Raw genomic sequence first — 14,109 nt, 5'->3', positions numbered from 1 at the left:
CCATAGCCCCCCATTGCCCCCCCTCACCCCATAGCCCCCCATTGCCCCCCATCACCCCATAGCCCCATAGCCCCCCATTGCCCCCCATAGGCCTGGGCTGAGTTCAAGGGCCGCCTGCCCCCCGGTGCCCCCCCGGACCCCAGTGCTTGGAAGTCCCGGCTCCGCTGTGCCCTCCATAAGAGCCCCGAGTTCCAGGAGCTGCCCCATAGATCCCAGCCCCACGGACGCAGCCCCTATAGGGTCTATAGGGTCCTGCCCCCCAAGTCCGAGCCGGGGTGCACAGGTAAGGGGGTCTATGGGGGGTCTATGGGGGTCTATGGGGGGTCTATGGGGTGTCTATGGGGTGTCTATGGGGGTCTATGGGGGGTCTATGGGGTGTCTATGGGGGGTCTATGGGGGTCTATGGGGGGTCTATGGGGGTCTATGGGGGGTCTATGGGGGGTCTATGGGGTGTCTATGGGGGTCTATGGGGGCTATGGGGGGATATGGGGGTCTATGGGGGTCTATGGGGGGTCTATGGGGGTCTATGGGGGTCTATGGGGGTCTATGGGGTGTCTATGGGGCATCTGTGGGGTGTCTATGGGGTGTCTATAGGTCTCTATGGGGTGTCTTTGGGTCTCTATGGGGCTCTATGGGGTGTCTATGGGGTGTCTATGGGTCTCTATGGGGCTCTATGGGGTGTCTTTGGGTGTCTATGGGGCCTCTATGGGGTGTTTGTGGGGCTCTATGGGGTGTCTGTGGGGTGTTTAGGGGTCTCTGGGGTGTCTGTGGGGCTATATGGGGGCTCTATAGGGGGTCTATGGGGCTCTATGGGGTGTCTATGGGGGCTCTGTGGGGCTCTATGGGGTGTCTACAGGCTCTATGGGGTGCCTATGGGTCTCTATGGGGTCTCTGTGGGGTGTTTGTGGGTCTTTATGGGGTGTCTTTGGGTTTCTATGGGGTGTCTGTGGGTCTCTATGGGGTGTTTGTGGGGCTCTATGGGGTGCCTATGGGTCTTTATGGGGTGTCTATGGGGTCTGTATGGGGCTCTATGGCATTTCTATGGGGGCTCTGTGGGCTCTGTGGGGCTCTATTTGGTTTCTATGGGGCTCTATAGGGTGTCTGTGGGGGCTCTATGGGTCCCTAGGGGTGTCTATGGTTCTCTATGGGGGCTCTATGGGTCTCTATGGGTCTCTATGGGTCCCTATGGGGTCTCTATGGGGTCTCTATGGGGTGTTTGTGGGTCTCTATGGGTCTCTATGGGTCCCTATGGGTCTCTATGGGTCTCTATGGGTCTCTATGGGGTCTCTATGGGGTCCCTATGGGTCTCTATGGGGTCTCTATGGGTCTCTATGGGTCTCTCTATGGGTCTCTCTATGGGTCTCTATGGGGTCTATGGGTCTCTATGGGTCTCTATAGTGTCTATGGGCTCTATGGGTCTCTATGGGTCTCTATAGTGTCTATGGGTCTCTATGGGTGTCTATGGGTCTCTCTATGGGTCCCTATGGGTCTCTATGGGTCCCTATGGGTCGCTATGGGGTCTCTATGGGTCCCTATGGGTCTCTATGGGTCTCTATGGGTCTCTCTATGGGGTCTCTATGGGTCCCTATGGGTCTCTATGGGTCTCTATGGGTCTCTATGGGGTCTCTATGGGGTCTCTATGGGTCTCTATGGGTCCCTATGGGGTCTCTATGGGTCTCTATGGGTCTCTATGGGGTCTCTATGGGTCTCTATGGGTCCCTATGGGGTCTCTATGGGTCTCTATGGGTCTCTATGGGTCCCTATGGGGTCTCTATGGGTCTCTATGGGGTCTCTATGGGTCTCTATGGGTCTCTATGGGTCCCTATGGGGTCTCTATGGGTCTCTATGGGGTCTCTATGGGTCCCTATGGGGCCTCATTCCCCCCCCCCCCAGGCGGGAAGCGCCCCCGCCCCCAGCAGCCGCAGGCGCCGCCTCTGATTGGCTCCTCCGGAAGCTCCGCCCCCGAGGAGAAGGAGGAGGAGGTGGGGGCAGGGGGCGGAGCCTCCGACCCAGGCCCCGCCCCCTCCGCGACCCAGGCCCCGCCCCCCCACGTGACCCTCACCCTGAGCAGCCCCCAACCGCTGCCCCCTGCCGAGGGTGAGGCCAATGGGGGGGGGGGGCTATGGGGCTCTATGGGGCTCTATGGGGCTCTATGGGGCTCTATGGGGTCTCTATGGGTCTCTGTGGGGCTCTATGGGTCTCTATGGGGCTCTTCGGGGTCTCTATGGGGCTCTATGGGGCTCTATGGGGTCTCTATGGGGGCTCTATGGGGGCTCTATGGGGCTCTATGGGTCTCTATGGGGCTCTATGGGTCTCTATGGGTCTCTATGGGGTCTCTATGGGGCTCTATGGGTCAGTACGGGGTCTCTATGGGGTCTCTGTGGGTCACTACAAGGTCTCAATGGGTCCCTATGGGTCTCTATGGGGGCTATGGGGTCTCTATGGGGTTCCTATGGGTCTCTATGGGTCACTATGGGTCTCTATGGGGTCTCTATGGGGCTCTATGGGTCTCTATGGGGTCCCTATGGGTCTCTATGGGGTCTCTATGGGTCTCTATGGGTCTCTATGGGGTCTCTATGGGGCTCTATGGGGTCTCTATGGGGCTCTATGGGGTCTCTATGGGGCTCTCTCTATGGGGTCTCTATGGGGTCTCTATGGGGGCTCTATGGGTCTCTATGGGGTCTCTATGGGGCTCTATGGGGTCTCTATGGGGTCTCTATGGGTCTCTATGGGGTCTCTATGGGTCTCTATGGGGCTCTATGGGGCTCTATGGGGTCTCTATGGGGCTCTATGGGGCTCTATGGGGTCTCTATGGGGCTCTATGGGGCTCTATGGGGTCTCTATGGGGTCTCTATGGGGCTCTATGGGGCTCTATGGGGTCTCTATGGGGCTCTATGGGGCTCTATGGGGTCTCTATGGGGCTCTATGGGGCTCTATGGGGTCTCTATGGGTCCCTGTGGGTCTCTATGGGGTCCCTATGGGTGTTTATGGTTCTCTATGGGTCTCTATGGGTCTCTATGGGGTCCCAATGGGTCTCTGTGGGTCTCTATGGGTCCCTATGGGTCTCTATGGGTCTCTATGGGGTCTGTATGTGTCCCTATGGGTCCCTATGGGGTCTCTATGTGTCCCTATGGGTCCCTATGGGTCTCTATGGGGTCCCTATGGGTACTTTTGGGTCTCTATGGGGTCCCTATGGTTCCCTATGGGTCCCTATGGGTCCCTATGGGTCTCTATGTGTCTCAATGTGTCCCTATGTGTCCCTCTTGCCCCCCACAGGCCCCCACTGCCTCCTGGTTTCTATGGGTCTCTATGCCCTATGGAGTCCCTATGGCTCCCTTTGCATGGGTCTCAATGGGTCCTCCTCCTCCCCCCCTATGGGTCTCTATGGGTCTCAATGTGTCCCTATGTGTCCCTCTTCCCCCCACAGGCCCCCACTGCCTCCTGGTTTCCCTCCTCGCCTCCGGCTCCCTTTGCACTTCCCTCCTCCTCCCCCCGGGCGACACCTCCTCCTGCCCCGCCTCCTCCTCGCCCCCGCTTCGCCCCATAGCCCTATGGGGCAGCAACTTGTGGGGCTGGGCCTCTTCATAGCCAGCACCCGGCGGGGTCTCTACCTCCGCCTCCGCCCGGGACCTCCAGGCCAGCAGGGGGCGCTGAGGCTCCGCGCCCCACACGCGCCCCACAACCTGCCCCACGGCGAGGTGGTGCTGGCCTTCGATGCCGAGCGATTCCGGAGGGGTGAGAGACATTGGGGTGCATTGGGGTGCATTGGGGTGCATTGGGTCCCATTGGGGTGCATTGGAGTGCATTGGGGTGCATTGGGACCCATTGGGATGCATTGGGTCCATTGGGGTGCATTGGGTCCATTGGGGTCCATTGGGGTGCATTGGGGTGCATTGGGGTCCATTGGGGTGCATTGGGGTGCATTGGGGTGCATTGGGGTGCATTGGGGTCCATTGGGGTGCATTGGGGTCCATTGGGGTCCATTGGGGTCCATTGGGGTCCATTGGGGTTCATTGGGGTGCATTGGGGTGCATTGGGGTGCATTGGGGGCCATTGGGGTCCATTGGGGTGCATTGGGGTGCATTGGGTTCATTGGGGTCCATTGGGGTGCATTGGGACCCATTGGGACCCATTGGGGTGCATTGGGGTGCATTGGGTTCATTGGGGTCCATTGGGTTCCATTGGGGTCCATTGGGGTGCATTGGGTTCATTGGGGGTCATTGGGACCCATTGGGGTGCATTGGGTCCATTGGGACCCATTGGGACCATTGGGTTCATTGGGGTCCATTGGGGTGCATTGGGACCCATTGGGGTGCATTGGGGTCCATTGGGATGCATTGGGACCCATTGGGGTGCATTGGGACCCATTGGGGTGCATTGGGGTCCATTGGGGTGCATTGGGGTCCATTGGGGTCCATTGGGGTCCATTGGGGTGCATTGGGGTGCATTGGGACCCATTGGGGTGCATTGGGACCCCCATTTCCCCCCACCCCAGAGGTTCGGGAGCACCGGGAAGGGGCCCCACGGCCGGAGGCGAGCGTGAGCCTGGAGCTGGGAGAGGACCCCGGAGCAGGGATCTGCATCCAGGTGGGGGCCGGCATCCCATAATAACCCCATTGAACCCCATTAAACCCCATTACCCCCCTTAAACCCCATTATAACCCCATTACATCCCATAATAACCCCATTATAACCCATTATATCCCATAATAACCCCATTATAACCCATTATATCCCATAATAACCCCAGTACATCCCATAATAACCCCATTCAACCCCATTACACCCCATAATAACCCCATCATACCTCCTTTACACCCCATAATACCCCCCTTACACCCCATAATACCCCTTTACATCCCATAATACCCCTTTACACCCCATAATACCCCCCCTCCACCCCATAATACCCCCCCTCCATCCCATAATACCCCACCCTCCATAAATACCCCATTCCACCCCATAATACCCCATTCCACCCCATAATACCCCCATTACACCCCATAATACCCCCCATTCCATCCCATAATACCCCATTCCATCCCATAATACCCCATTCCACCCCATAATACCCCATTCCATCCCATAATACCCCCATTCCACCCCATAATACCCCATTCCATCCCATAATACCCCCTTACACCCCATAATACCCCTTTACATCCCATAATACCCCCATTCCACCCCATAATACCCCTTTACACCCCATAATACCCCCTTTACATCCCATAATACCCCCTTTACACCCCATAATACCCCCCTTCCATCCCATAATACCCCTTTACACCCCATAATACCCCCCTTACATCCCATAATACCCCCATTCCATCCCATAATACCCCCCCCTTCCATCCCATAATAACCCCCCCCCATTCCGCCCCACCGCAGCTGACCCAGGCCTTCGCCCAGCCCCTCCTGGACCAGCCCCATTGACCCCGCCCCCTCGCTCCTCATTGGCCGACGCTCCCTGAGGCCCGCCCCCCTCCCTCCCGTCGCCGCGCTCTGATTGGCCGCGCCGTCGAAGCTCCTCTTTTAACCGAAATCCGCCTTTTTTGGACCCAAAAAGCCGCCTTTGGAGCCTTGGATGGAGGGGGAATGACGTCATAGGGGGATTAATTCGCTTTATATCGCGATTAATTCACTTTATATCGCGATTAATTCACTTTATATCGCGATTAATTCACTTTATATCGCGATTAACTAGGTTTATATCGCGATTGATTAGCTTTATATAGCGATTAAGTCACTTTATATCGCGATTAATTCACTTTATATCGCGATTAATTCACTTTATATCGCAATTAATTCACTTTATATCGCGATTAATTCACTTTATATCGCGATTAAGTCGTTTTATATCGCGATTAATTAGGTTTATATCGCGATTAATTTGCTTTATATAGGGATTAATTCGCTTTATATCGCAATTAATTCAGTTTATATCGCGATTAATTCGCTTTGTATCATGTTTAATTCAGTTTGTATCGCGATTAATTCACTATATCGCGTTTGATTAGCTTTATATCGCGATTAATTCACTTTATATTGCAATTAATTCACTGTATCGCGTTTGATTCGCTTTATATCGCGTTTAATTCAATTTATATCGCGTTTAATTGATGTTATTTTGGGTTTAATTCACTTTATATCGCGATTAATTCGCTTTATATTGGGTTTAATTCGCTTTATATCATGATTCAATTTATATCGCGTTTAATTGATGCTATTTTGGGTTTAATTCATGTTGGTTTGGGTTTAATTCACTTCATATCGTGTTTAATTCGTTTTAAATCGCGTTTAATTCGTTTTATATCGCGTTTGATTCGCTTTATATCGCGTTTAATTCATGTTTTGGGTTTAATTCATGTTGTTTTGGGTTATTCAGTTAAATTTTTAACTTAAATCTTAAATTTTAATGTTCAATTTAAACTTTCAAGAATTTTCTATCTAAATTTTCCTTCTAAATTTCAATTTCAATCTGCTTTGAATTTGTTTCATTTTCACCCAATTTTCAGCTCGAAAGTTTAAAATTTAAATTTTAGATTTCAATTTTCTTCCACTTCAATTTTAACTTCCTAGAAATTTAAATTTAAAATTTCAATTTTCATCTATTTTAATTTTCATTTTTCCCAATTTTCACCCACCTTTAGAATGTAAATTAGAAATAGAATTTTAATGTTATTTTCATCCAAATCTCAGAAAAAATCTAAATTTTAAATTCAGATTTTAAATTCAAATTTTAATTTTAAATTTTACACTTAATTTTGTATTTCGTTTTTTCGACTTTAATTCCAATTTTAATCCGCTTTTAATTCATGCTTATCATTCTCACCCCATTCTCATTTTCAGATTTTAAATTTAAATTCAATTTCAAAAATTGAGATTTCAATTCAGGTTTAATAAAATTTTCATAAATTTCATAAATTTCAATTCAAATTTTAAGTTTCATTTTAGTTTTTTCGATTTTAATTCCAATTTTAATCCTTTTAATTCACACTTATTCTTTTTCACCCCATTCTCATTTTTATTTTTAGTTGAAAATTTGAAATTTCAATTTCCAATTTTAATTTTCATCCTAGAATTTGAATTTTCGTCCGTTATAAATTTATTTTTGACCTTTTTTGCCCAATTCCCCTTTGTTTTCACCCGATTTCATCAACCAAAAATTATCAATTTAAAAATCCATCTTGAAAACAGAATTTTAATTATTTGAAAATTAAATTTTTAATTTTAAATTTAAATTTTCAATTACAATTTGTAATTTAAATTTTAAATTTCTAGGCACATCGTCGATTTAAAATTTCCATTTAAATTTTCAAACATTTTTCATTCATTTTCATTTTCCTCCAAATTCCCATTTATGAACTCAAAATTTCCCAATTTCAATTTTCAGTTTGAATTTTCGTGCATTTTTCGTTCGTTTTTCTGAAAATTCTCCATTTTCAGCTTCGATTTTCACCCGTTTTTGAGGCATTTCCGTGCTTTTTCAGCCCCTCCGCCCATTGGCTCCTTAGAGCCCCATAGAGGACCCATAGAGACCCCATAGGGACCCCACAGAGCCCCATAGGGACCCCATAGAGACCCCATAGAGGACCCATAGAACCCCCATAATCCCATAGAGACCCCATAAAGTCCTATAGAGACCCACAGGGACCCCATAGGGACCCCCTAGAGCCCCATAGAGGACCCATAGAACCCCCATAATCCCATAGAACCCCATAGAGACCCCAATAAGTCCCATAGAGCCCCACAGGGACCCCCTAGAGCCCCCATAGAGCCCCACAGAGCCCCATAGAGGACCCATAGAGACCCCATAGGGACCCCCTAGAGCCCCATAGAGGACCCATAGAGACCCCATAGAGCCCCATAGAGCCTCACAGGGACCCCATAGAGCCCCACAGAGCCCCATAGGGACCCCCTAGAGCCCCATAGAGGACCCATAGAGCCCCCATAATCCCATAGAGACCCATAGAGACCCCATAGAGACCCCATAGAGCCCCATAGGGACCCCCTAGAGCCCCATAGAGGACCCATAGAACCCCCATAATCCCATAGAACCCCATAGAGACCCCAATAAGTCCCATAGAGCCCCACAGAGCCCCATAGAGGACCCATAGAGACCCCATAAAGTTTAATAGAGACCCACAGAGGACCCCTAGAGCCCCATAGGGACCCCCTAGAGCCCCATAGAGGACCCATAGAGACCCCCATAATCCCATAGAGCCCCATAGAGACCCCATAGAGACCCCCTAGAGCCCTATAAAGACCCCATAAAGCCCCCATAGAACCCCATAGAGCCCCAATAAAGCCCCATACAGCCCCATAGAGCCCGCCCCCAACCGCTCCCTTTCGGTGACGTCACTTCCTGTCCCGTCCCCCCCTTCACTCCCATGATGCTCCGCGGCAGCTCCTCACTGCCCCCTGGGGCCTACCTCGAGTACGAGGCCGCGATGGCGGCGCTGGGGCTGCCCCATGGATGTGGGGCAGAGGAAGAGGAGGAGGAGGAGGAAGAGGAAAGGGGGCGGCCTCTGCCCCCATCGCTGCTTCAGGACCCCCATTTACTCCGGCAGGTGGGACCCATAAGTGTGGGGCAGATCGGGGGGGGGGGGGGGGATCCCCCTTTATTGAGCCCCATTGATCCCCATTGCCCTGCCCCATAACAGGCGCTGAGCCCCGGCTTCGTGGCGGCCATCTTGGAGGAGGACAAGATGGCGGCCCCCATGGGTGAATCCAAGATGGCGGCCGCCACGGGAGGAGCGATGGGGAACAAGATGGCCGCCCCCATGGGCGAATCCAAGATGGCGGCGCCCACGCGTGGGGGAGTGCGCCCTCAGGTGGCGGTCACGTGGTGCACGCTGGCGCCCAAGATGGCTGCCGCCGTGCAGATGGGAGACGGGGCCAAGATGGCCGCCGTGGGGCGCTTATTCCCCCCCCCAAGATGGCGGCCCCCATGGATGGCATCCCGTCATCCAATATGGCAGCCTCCATGGGGAAACCAAGATCCAATATGGCGGCCTCCACGTTGACGCCATCATCCAAGATGGCCGCCCACATGTTCTGCCCCACCCCTCCCAACATGGCGCCCGCCATTGACCCCCCACACCCCTTCCCATTGGCTGCTTTATTGATGTACAACCCGCCCCCCCCCACCCCAATATGGCCGCCTCCATGTCTTGATCCAATATGGCTGCCTCCATTAATGGATCCAAGATGGCTGCTCCCATTGGTGGATGGCCGCCTCCATTACTCAATCCAAAATGGCTGCCTCCATGTTGGATCCAAGATGGCCGCCCCCATTGGTGGATCCAAGATGGCTGCCTCCATTGGTTGATCCAATATGGCCGCCCCCATTAATGGATCCAATATGGCCGCCCCCATGGTGGATCCAAGATGGCCACCCCCATTGGTGGATCCAATATGGCTGCCTCCATTGGTTGATCCAACATGGCCGCCCCCATTGGTGGATCCAAGATGGCCGCCTCCATTACGCGATCCAAGATGGCCGCCCCCATTGGTGGATCCAAGATGGCGCCTCCCTCCGCGGGCTCTGATTGGCTCAGGGCTCGGGGGGCGTGGCCTGGGCGGGGTCCGCCCTCAGCAGGAGGCGGGCGGGGGCCAGGGCCGAGGGGGGAGGGGCGCGGCCGTTGACGAGCAGGGAGAGGGGGGAGGGGACGCGGACCCCCAGGAAGGAAAACGTCTGTGGGGGGAGGGGAGAGACCCATAGGGACCCATAGAGACCCATAGAGACCCATAGGGACCCATAGAGACCCCATAGAGACCCATAGGGATCCCATAGAGACCCATAGAGACCCCATAGAGACCCATAGAGACCCATAGAGACCCCATAGGGACCCATAGGGACCCATAGGGACCCCATAGAGACCCATAGAGACCCATAGGGACCCATAGAGACCCATAGGGACCCATAGACACCCCATAGAGACCCATAGAGACCCCATAGAGACCCATAGAGACCCCATAGAGACCCATAGGGACCCATAGAGACCCCATAGAGACCCATAGAGACCCATAGAGACCCCATAGAGACCCATAGAGACCCATAGAGACCCATAGAGACCCCATAGAGACCCCATAGAGACCCATAGGGACCCCATAGAGACCCATAGAGACCCCATAGAGACCCCATAGAGACCCATAGAGACCCATAGAGACCCCATAGAGACCCATAGAGACCCATAGGGACCCACAGAGACCCATAGAGACCCATAGGGACCCACAGAGACCCCATAGAGACCCATAGGGACCCATAGAGACCCCATAGACACGCCATAGAGCTCCCATAAACACCCCATAGAGCCCTATAAACACCCCATAGCGCCCCATAGACACCCCATAGCGCCCCATAGAGCTCCCATAAACACCCCATAGTGCCCCATAGACACCCCATAGAGCCCCATAGAGACCCCATAGCACCCCATAGTGCCCCATAGCGCCCCACTGACCTGCCCTTGGTGCTGGTGCAGGTGCTGCTTGAGGCAGGGCCGGGGCACGACCACGCTGTCTCCCACGGCCACCGTCCAATCAGGAGCCGCGTTGTAGACGGTGACGGCGGCCACGCCCCCTGCTCCGTCAGCCAATCCCAACGCGCTATTGGGGGGGGGGGGGGGGGGTGACGTCAGCGCCTCCTTCACCCCCCCACCCCCTATGGGGGGGGGGGAATGGGTCACGTGGGGGGGGGGGGTAAAAGGGGGCGGGGCTTACTATGGGACCCGCCCCTCCGGGGCGCAGGTGAAGAGGACGCGGCCAATCAGAGCGCGGCGGGGGTTGGGCCCAGGGCGGAGCTCGCTTAAGGGGGCGGGGCTTAGGGAAGGGGGCAGCGGGGGGGAGGGGGGGGAAGGGGGCGGGGCTTGGGGGGGGTCCGGGCGGCTCCGGCGCCGCTTCCCACGGGAAGGGGGCTGGGAATGGAGGGGGAGGGGAGAGAGAGAGACCCAGTGAGACCCATAGAACCCCATTGAGCCCCATAGAACCCCATTGAGCCCCATAGAACCCCATTGAGCCCCATAGAACCCCATTGAGACCCATAGAACCCCATTGAGACCCACAGAACCCCACTGAGACCCATAGAACCCCATTGAGCCCCATAGAACCCCATTGAGTCCCATTGACCCCCATTGAGCCCCATAGAACCCCACTGAGCCCCATAGAACCCCATTGAGACCCACAGAACCCCATTGAGCCCCACAGAACCCCATTGAGACCCATAGAACCCCATTGAGCCCCATAGAACTCCATTGAGCCCCATAGAACCCCATTGAGCCCCATTGACCCCCATTGAGTCCCATAGAACCCCATTGAGCCCCATAGAACCCCATTGAGCCCCATAGAATCCATTGAGTCCCATTGACCCCCATTGAGCCCCATAGAATCCATTGAGTCCCATTGACCCCCATTGAGCCCCATAGAACCCCATTGAGCCCCATTGACCCCATTGAGCCCCATAGAACTCCATTGAGTCCCACTGACCCCCATTGAGTCCCATAGAACCCCATTGAGCCCCATAGAACCCCATTGAGCCCCATAGAATCCATTGAGTCCCATTGACCCCCATTGAGCCCCATAGAATCCATTGAGTCCCATTGACCCCCACTGAGCCCCATAGAACCCCATTGAGACCCACAGAACCACATTGAGTCCCATTGACCCCCATTGAGACCCATAGAACCCCATGACCCCCATTGAGCCCCATAGAACCCCATTGAGTCCCACTGACCCCATTGAGCCCCATAGAACCCCATTGAGCCCCATAGAACCCCATTGAGCCCCATAGAACCCCATTGAGACCCATAGAACCCATTGAGCCCCATTGAACCCACTGAGCCCCATTGAACCCCATTGATCCCCACAGAGCCCCATTGAACCCCACTGAACCCCATTGACCCCCATTGAGCCCCATGGAATCCATTGAGCCCCACTGAGTCCCATTGATCCCCACTGAACCCCATTGACCCCCATTGAACCCCACAGAGCCCCATTGAACCCACTGAGCCCCATTGAACCCCACAGAGCCCCACTGAACCTCATTGACCCCCACTGAACCCCATGGAATCCATTGAGACCCACTGAGTCCCATTGATCCCCACTGAACCCCATTGACCCCCATTGATCCCCACAGAGCCCCATTGAACCCCATTGAGCCCCACTGAACCCCATTGACCCCCATTGAGCCCCACTGAGTCCCATTGAACCCCACAGAGCCCCATTGAACCCATTGATCCCCACTGACCCTCATTGATCCCCACTGAACCCCATTGAACCCCACAGAGCCCCATAGAACCCATTGAGCCCCATAGAAGCCATTGAGCCCCATTGAACCCTATTGATCCCCATTGAACCCACAGAGCCCCATTGAACCCATTGAGCCCCATTGAACCCATTGAGCCCCACTGAGCCCCACTGACCCCCACAGATCCCCATTGAACCCATAGAGCCCCATTGAACCCCATTGCCCTCCATTGCCACCCCCCCCCCCCAGCATCAACCCCGCCCCTCTCACCCGATTGGCCAGCGCTGCGCAGAGGCGGGACAGGAAGTCCACGAGCTGGGCGTGGCGACGCCGAGGCTCCGCCCACCCTGGCGCCAGGGCCCCCGCCCGGCTCAGCCCCTCCAGCGCCGCCCCATAGCGCTCCTCGTACTGCAGCAGCTGGAACGGCGCCTCCCATTGGCTGCCGCCCCCTTCAGAGCTCGCTCCTGATTGGCTGCAACCCCTTTCCTTCCTCCTTTAACGCCGCTTCCCATTGGCTAAGACTCGCCCCCGCGCTCCTGAGCCAGCACCCGCATTATGGCGCCCCCTGCTGGCGCGGATGTCAAAGCGCCTCCACCCCATTGGCTGCCGCCCCCTTCAGAGCTCGCTCCTGATTGGCTGCAATCCCTTTCTTCCCATTGGCTAAGACTCCCCCCGGCGCTCCTGAGCCAGCGCCCGCATTATGGCGCCCCCTGCTGGCGCGGATGTCAAAGCGCCTTCACCCCATTGGCTGCCGCTCCCTTCAGAGCTCGCTCCTGATTGGCTGCAACCCCTTTCCATCCCCTTTAACGCCGCTTCCCATTGGCTAAGACTCCCCCCCGCGCTCCTGAGCCAGCGCCCGCATTATGGCGCCCCCTGCTGGCGCGGATGTCAAAGCGCCTTCACCCCATTGGCTGCCGCTCCCTTCAGAGCCCGCTCCTGATTGGCTGCAATCCCTTTCTTCCCATTGGCTAAGACTCCCCCTGGTGCTCCTGAGCCAGCACCCGCATTATGGCGCCCCCTGCTGGCGCGGATGTCAAAGCGCCTCCACCCCATTGGCTGCCGCCCCCTTCAGAGCCCGCTCCTGATTGGCTGCAATCCCTTTCCTTTAACGCCGCTTCCCATTGGCTAAGACTCGCCCCCGGTGCTCCTGAGCCAGCGCCCGCATTATGGCGCCCCCTGCTGGCGCGGATGTCAAAGCACCTTCACCCCCATTGGCTGCCGCGCTTCCGGCCTGCGCTCTCATTGGCTGGCCACCCACATACATTGGCCACGCCCCCCCCCGGAGGACAACGAGCGATCCTATTGGGTGGCTGCGGTGGTGGCCACGCCCCTTGGACTGCCTTATATGGAAATACTCCCCCCCCCTCTCCCCCCATAGGCCCTTAAGGAGCCAATAGGAATGTTTTAGGGAGGCCACGCCCCCCCAAGCTGGGTCCTTGCACCCCATTGGACGCTTCAAGCACCCAAGCCCCGCCCCCCTGCGCCCCATTGGCTGACTCACGGTGGCACGGTTGAGGTGCAGGTCCGGGTTATTGGCCGCTTCCGGGTCCACGCGCTCCTATGGGGCAGGGCCATTGGCTGGGAGCGCCCCATAGGGAGCCCTCTGCCCCATAGCGACACCCCATAGGGACCTTCCTGCCCCATAGAGAGCCCTCTGCCCCATAGCGACACCCCATAGGGACCTTCCTGCCCCATAGAGAGCTCTCTGCCCCATAGCGACAACCCATACGGACCTTCCTGCCCCATAGAAAGCCCTCTGCCCCATAGCGAGCCCTCTACCCCATAGCGACACCCCATAGGGACCTTCCTGCCCCATAGAGAGCCCTCTGCCCCATAGGGAGCCCTCTGCCCCATAGCAACACCCC

At 55.2% G+C, this 14,109-nt stretch overlaps 1 protein-coding gene and 2 long non-coding RNA genes across 3 annotated transcripts; 1 reads left to right on the top strand and 2 right to left on the bottom strand.

Annotated features, from left to right (window-relative positions):
- Positions 1-2,517: 2,517 nt before the first annotated feature.
- Positions 2,518-3,224, bottom strand: LOC134158209 (uncharacterized). The gene is made up of 2 exons (XR_009962648.1): positions 3,170-3,224; positions 2,518-2,975 (listed from the first exon to the last, which is right to left on the bottom strand). It is a non-coding gene; the product is annotated as an uncharacterized LOC134158209 (long non-coding RNA).
- A 459-nt stretch (positions 3,225-3,683) lies between these two features.
- LOC134158207 (uncharacterized) lies at positions 3,684-5,462 on the top strand. Its single transcript, XR_009962647.1, has 3 exons — positions 3,684-3,735; positions 4,496-4,587; positions 5,389-5,462. It is a non-coding gene; the product is annotated as an uncharacterized LOC134158207 (long non-coding RNA).
- A 4,075-nt stretch (positions 5,463-9,537) lies between these two features.
- On the bottom strand, positions 9,538-13,802 carry TTC5 (tetratricopeptide repeat domain 5; the record flags this gene model as incomplete). Its single annotated transcript, XM_062607945.1, has 5 exons — positions 9,538-9,697; positions 10,464-10,608; positions 10,723-10,916; positions 12,515-12,661; positions 13,746-13,802. Coding segments are annotated over 5 exons (684 nt in total), but the record flags the coding sequence as incomplete, so codon positions are not given.
- Between the last annotated feature and the right edge of the window lie 307 nt (positions 13,803-14,109).

Source organism: Pezoporus occidentalis, unplaced genomic scaffold (assembly GCF_034315485.1).
Source record: "Pezoporus occidentalis ecotype Australia unplaced genomic scaffold, CSIRO_AGI_Poc_V1 ctg1276, whole genome shotgun sequence".
NCBI classification, from domain to species: domain Eukaryota; kingdom Metazoa; phylum Chordata; class Aves; order Psittaciformes; family Psittacidae; genus Pezoporus; species Pezoporus occidentalis.
This window is presented reverse-complemented; position numbering and strand designations above follow the sequence as displayed.